A 6,434-nucleotide genomic window follows, 5' to 3' on the forward strand; every position below is an offset into this window, starting at 1 on the left:
CAAGGTGTAATATGGAACTACTTTTGGCAACGAAGAAGCATTTCGATTGCCATTTTTTTGGTACTGAAAAAGAAAAAAAAGATCGCCCTGTTCCATTTTGGCTCATCCGCTCCTCTCCCTCGCCTCCCTCCCGTTTCATACTTAGTTTGAATATGTTTGTGCTCCTCTGGAACCGACATATTGTTTATATACAGTTGCTGCTCCGTGTAGTGGTGAACAGAGGGGGTTTGGGCAGGGAACCAGAAATGGAACAGGGTCTCGCTCCCAGTAGGCTCTGATACGGGACCTCAGTACAGACGACACTGGCTGGCAGGAAAAGTCAGAAAGCTGGAACAAATTCAGCATGTGCAAAAACAAGAAGCCTGTTTGTTCAGCCTTCTTGCTGCAGCCTGTTTGATGTTCAGCACAGCAGAAAACTTCCTGATCCAGCCAGGAGTTCCTCTGTCAGAGCGCCTGGGACACAACATAAAACTACTGCTGGACACCAACACTGTAACTTTTTAACTTACAATAAAGCAATAAGTTATTTTTTACCTTACAAATGAAAATAGTACTATTATTGGTAATAGCAGACGACGTGTGGATAATTCTGCGGCATTAAGACTTATTTTCAGAAAAAAAAAAGAAACTATATTTTTCTGTTTTGAGATCTCGTTCCCCTTGTATATTGATTTTAATGATGTCTTTTGTTGTGTTGATGTAAGGAAAAGGGCCAATGCTTTGGATGGAGCTTGTAGCTCTACATGAGCTCAGTTAAAGTTAAAGATTTGGGCTGTCCCCCGCCAAGCTTTACAGCGATGCTTTTCTTTTTTCCTTGTTTTATTTTTCTGATAATTTCAATTTTAAAATCCTAATAAATTATTCTAAAGCATTTGATTGTGATTGCTTCTTTTATGATACAGGTGGCAACGGTGTGCAATGTTAGGCGCAAAAATTCCTGTTCTCTCACAAACAGTCTTTTGACTTTTGACACATAATAATATAGGAGAAAGAATGGTAACAGGAAACTGAATGTTGTAAAGAATGGAAAGCTACAATGACAAGACTTCTGAGGAGGAAGTGTTTGCCATGTGCAGCCTGACAGTTTCAACAGCGTTGTCATCAGTTTGAAGCTGAGGGGTACACTGCCCCCTCGTATGCTCTGTGTTAACAACATTCATACATGTTACGTTGCACTGAACTGTTGGCGGGGATCATTTCCATGCATCAGCATGTTGTGTGTTTGTGTGAGGTGCCAGCAGGGGTAAACAGTCTGATCCCTCACGCCTCATCTCAGGGCAGGGTCCTGGGTGGAGGCCAGCAGTGTTAGTGATCCTCTCCCATGTCTCTCCCGCTCCCTCTCAGCCCACAAACCTATTTTTTTTTCAGCTTTGAAAGAGGACTAGAACCACCACGCAACGTATCAGACTTGTCGGCCAGACTTTTGGTTTCTGGTTAAAAGTGGGACTTCACCTCCTCCGGTTGGATTTCTGTTGTTTCAGCGTTTGCTGATTTGTTTACACTCTTTCTAATTTGGATGACTTCCACCCCCTGACTGTGTCTCATTGCTGCGAGGTACAATGGCCCGTGCAGTGCTTAATCCGCAAGTGAAAAGTTCCCTGAGTGGGAGTGCATTTTTTGACCGCAGTTCTATAGAGGAACAGGAACCTCCGCCTCCACTACGTAGCTACCTCTGTTTGACTATCTTCACCTGCTTTTGTCCTGCATACCCCGTCAACATCGTGGCCCTGGTCTTCTCTATCATGGTGAGCATGAACCGAGCACTGAATATGCATCGTCTGGTGGAATGCAGATGTGCTGCTGTGTATCGTTAAGGAAAAAATGTGGCAGAGAGAAGTGTGTTTCAGGCACAGAGTGTTCTGACATGTCGTGTTGAGAATCAGTGTTTTGGACACTTAGATGTAACCCAGTCGCACACACCTGCTCTGCCCATCAAACAAACCCACTTGAGTGGATGAAATGAAACAAAATGTACATGCTGGAAATTGATGATCCGAACATTCAGTATCCTGTTACCAGATGATCTGTCTGCAGGCCTGCAAAGTGATGTTTTACCAACATTCAATACAAGCTAACTGTTAAACTGTGTGAACATATCCCTGTAGGTGACACTTGCACGTTTCAAAAATATGCTTGGTTTAAACCAATTATCTGGAAATCTCGGCCTTTATTAGCTTTGTCACTGGCTTGTGTCACAGTCTTGTGTGATTTCTTATTCTCAGTCTAGGAACAGCTATTACAACGGTGACTATGATGGCTCGAGGCGGCTGGGCAGGAACGCTCTCTATGTTGCTGTTGCCTCCATCATCATCGGCCTTCTCATCATCGCTATCACCATCATCGTTCATTTTACCACTGTAAGGCACGCATGTAGGATTGGACAATATGACAGTATATACCATCACCTTTACTGTGTGGTTATTTTATCTGTAAGTGGCCACTGAATACATCAATGGAGCACTATTGTGATAGAAAAAGACATTTACTGGGGGCAGGGAACAGTTCAAGATGGTACTTGTGAACAGCACTGTTTTAATTTTAAACTGCCATGACACTTTTCATCATTATACAGTTTATTTCAGGTCACTTTTCATTCAGTTGGGTCAGCAGTCACTGCATCCTCACCCTGCAGCCAAACACTTAACCCCTGCTACGCTAAAGCTAACTAGCTCGACAACTGCTGCCACATACAGTTAGGTCCTGTTAGCTAGAGCGGCAACAAACGACATGTTGCGCTGTAAATAAACACAGTACACAGACAGCAACTGAACCTCTCTAGTTTTTAACAATTAGCGTAACAAGGCGGCTAATGCCACTTGCCTGGCTAGCTAACACGCTAGGTAGCATCAAGGTGAAGAAGAGTTTGTGTTAGCTCCTGGCTTGAGAAACCACAAACACTCTGAATTTTGACCTTCAGTGTAGTTTGTCTTTATCTGAGGAACACATTTAGGATCAAAATGCAGCTAAACTTAGCCTGAATTGACGAGCAATCTTTATCAGCTGTTGTTAAAGTGGCTCTTCACTAATATGATGAGTAATAAACCAAGCTCACAACCCTGCCTAGCTAGCTAACATGCTAGGTAGCATCAAGGCAAAGAACATTTGTGTTAGCATTGCTAAGTTGTTACTGTTGGCTTGAGCAATCACAAACACTCTGTATTTTGAACCTCAGTGTTCCGTGTTTTTCCTCTGACGAACAGATTTAGGGTCAAAATGCAGCCAGCAATCGTTATCAGCTGCCGTTGCTCTTGCTGAGCTTGCATGCTCAGTAATAAACCAAGCTCACAACTCTGCCTAGCTAGCTAACAGGCTAGGTTAGCAGCATGTGCAGACTTGTTAAGCAAAGTAAGTATCTGTATCTGTGTATCTATCTGCGTTTGTTTACAGCAGCAGCTATGCAGATAGTCGATCCAGAATTACTCTGGCACTGTTGTTGCTCTAGTTGACAGCTGCTAACTGGCTAAATCTAGTATCAGTTGTTCAGCTGGCTAATTTAAGAGGCAGGTGGGCATGTGATTGGCTGAGAGAGGGCGGCGACAGCACCGCTGCCTTGAAAAGTAGCATTATGAAAGCAAAATTGTCATTATGAAAAGTGACACTATGAAATAAAAAAAGTGTCTTGAAATTAAGTTGTCACTGGGGAAGAATGACTTTATGATATAAAAACAGACTTTGATTAAATAAAAATGTGCTTTTATAAAACTCTGGTTATTATGAAAATTAATAATGAAATAAGCCATAATAATGAGTTGGGTTTTTATAATTTCTTGAATCATATCACAAGTGATTGCTATATATTATATTATTATGTGTTACACAATGTTGTCTTATCAATGTTTATTTTATAATTACTAATTAATTTGTTAATTCAGAATTGAACACTTTGAGACTCCATTCAAAGCCAGGCAGTGTATTCTGTGTCAGTTCTAACTCTGTGACACATGATGTAAAATGCAGCACAGAGGTGGAACAGAAAGTGTAATCGTATATAAAATTGTCATGATAGCGTGCAAAACCATGCAATACAAAATATCGAATTTTTCTGTGTAAATAGTAAATTGCACATTTAATATGATTCTGTCAGATTTGTCTCCTGTGGGTATAATGGGGGTTGCGACATGTAACTGAAAAGATGTTTCATGTGAGTCGTTTGTTTAATGCACTCCTGTTTGTGTTCCAGATGGAATTTTAGAGCTGTGGAAGTGGAGAGAGGGAGAGGAGGGAAATAAGACACTTGAACAGAAAACTGGACGATGATGATGATGATGATGTGTGGATGGGCTCAGGTGGTTGGCTCATACTGTACCAGCTGCCAACTCGACTCATGTTTACATCAGCCTGTACGTCATTTCCTCCCTTCCATCTACTGTTTTTCATGTGGACATTCAAGGACTATAAAATCTGGTGAATGTGTCTGTTTCAGTGATTGAGAGTTAAAAAGGCAGCTTACTACATGTGCGGAATCCTTGGTTTACAGCAAGCCTTCGCGTGGCTGTGAACCCAACGTGATAACTGTATTTTCACTATTATTTTTTGCTCAAAACATTGCTGGCACTGCAGTGATGACGACGTTCCGTCTAGAACTTGATAAAACCTTCATCCAGACTGAGCACAAATTCTGCTGACAAATGATATTCCAAAAAAAGGGAGACAATAATAACTCTCATATTTCCGCTAATTCTCTGACGTTCTGAACATTCATATTCATTATTATCATGTTCTGTCTGTCACTGGTAAGCATAATAAAACAACTTTGATACTTACAATAAAACACTGGAGTTCTCTTCTGTAACAGCAGAGAATTTAATGTTTTTTATGATCTTATATGATAACTCCTTATTAATTAGCTCTAAACACTGCTGTGCAAGCTATGTAAACCAACCTCAGTTCATTTTGTTCTATGATTCTTGTTTCACTCAGCTGATTTTACACATGAATGTCAGTTTACTGCTTTCAGTTTCTCTACACCTGTTAATGTTGCCCATTAGACCACCACTCCACAACCTTTTTTCACTCTTTAAATTATGTTATAAATGAGTATTTAATGCATAATTAGTCAGATTTTTCACCCGAGGTCACTAAGAAACCTCCCTAAACCTTTCACTACAACCTGCCTTGCTTGGGAATGTTCATGTTGTTTGATATGTCACAGTATATCCCCAACTAAATTTAGAAGATACTCCCTCTGTGCTGCAGGGCGCCCAGCATGTCATGTGGTCAAGCAGAAGTGACCCTGTTGCGAGGTAACATGAAACATATGAAAGGTGTCATAAATGTGGGAGGGAATAAAGTGATGATTCACACGGGTTCAAGCAGGAGGGTCCTGATCCCGTGCGTCCATTTTAATGGCACAGTTTTTCATTGCTGCTACTGAACAGCACTTGTTTTCATGCATTTATTTTCACAGCTCTCCACGGACGATAACAATGACCGATTATACGTACACGCTAAACACAAAACAAACCAAACCGTGCCGCTTGCGTTTCCGATAAAGCAATCTTCTGTATGCAGGTGCAATCCGAAGCAGTGCCTCTGATGTAACAGGCCTCCTGCCAAGTTTCAGCGGTTATTCTGCTGCACTTGGACAAATTAGTTTTGGCAGTAATCTTGTAGTATCATCTACCATTACTTGAAAGAGAAATGCAACGTGTTTGTGGTGCCGCCTCTTTGATGTCACACCAAAGCAAAACTCGAGAGAACACGATGAAAAATGAAATGAGTGCAGGGATTAGGCGACTTGAAAGCACTTGGTGCGATTATCTAGGGATCAAGGCAGACTTTGTGACAGGAACCTGATTACCTTGCCAAATAATGAAGCTGCTTTGTTTTGAAAAGTCACACAAATAATATTCATTAATGTAGTTGTCATTCAATTTTTTCGTGCCACATTAAAAAGAGATGCCGATTTCCAGCTGCCTTTTTTTCCCCTTCTGTACCAGAATAATGAATTCTACTCTTTCGCAGCTTGCGCTCACAGCGCCGGCTCACCTGAAGCTGTGCTGTTGTGTTGCTAGCTGCATTATAGCCAACACATTTGGAGAGCACTCCATGACTCACATGAAGTGCTCATAAATAGGCCACTCAAACCAGCTGCTTCCATTAGCACCAGATAGAGCCTCCATACCTACATATCCCGTGACACATTCCTCTCAGGGTGCAGCAGTTTGATCCGGTTTGAATAGATGAAAGAGGATGACTGTGGGAATGATGCAGAGCAGGCGGGGAAACATCAACATGCAGTCAGGTACCTGAAACCCAGGAGACTAAAAGTCCCCAAAGATTCTCCTCCCTCTGCTAACGGAATATTTGCTTTAATGTTATTTCATTTCACTGAGTCTATTTGTCCAAACCAAAAATTTTGTTTTGTTTGATGTATTGTCACTGTATAGAATTGCTGTTGTATTTACACAGCTAGCAGATACGGAGCAACATTA

At 41.4% G+C, this 6,434-nt stretch overlaps 1 protein-coding gene across 1 annotated transcript; it reads left to right on the forward strand.

Annotated features, from left to right (window-relative positions):
* Window positions 1-1,477: 1,477 nt before the first annotated feature.
* Window positions 1,478-4,579, forward strand: LOC121618141 (transmembrane protein 233-like). The gene is made up of 3 exons (XM_041953465.1): window positions 1,478-1,745; window positions 2,223-2,357; window positions 4,181-4,579. The coding sequence occupies exons 1-3, from the start codon at window positions 1,560-1,562 to the stop codon at window positions 4,190-4,192; spliced, it is 333 nt and encodes a 110-aa protein (XP_041809399.1). The 5' UTR covers window positions 1,478-1,559; the 3' UTR covers window positions 4,193-4,579.
* The last annotated feature ends 1,855 nt before the right edge of the window (window positions 4,580-6,434 follow it).

Source organism: Chelmon rostratus, chromosome 2 (assembly GCF_017976325.1).
Source record: "Chelmon rostratus isolate fCheRos1 chromosome 2, fCheRos1.pri, whole genome shotgun sequence".
In the NCBI taxonomy this organism is placed as follows: Eukaryota; Metazoa; Chordata; class Actinopteri; order Chaetodontiformes; family Chaetodontidae; genus Chelmon; species Chelmon rostratus.

Bases quoted from the DNA above. Each gene is read 5' to 3' on its own strand.
- LOC121618141 (XM_041953465.1), top strand. From the start codon at position 1,560: ATGGCCCGTGCAGTGCTTAATCCGCAAGTGAAAAGTTCCCTGAGTGGG. The intron at 1,746-2,222 runs GTGAGCATGAAC...TCTTATTCTCAG, and splicing joins CCCTGGTCTTCTCTATCATG to TCTAGGAACAGCTATTACAA.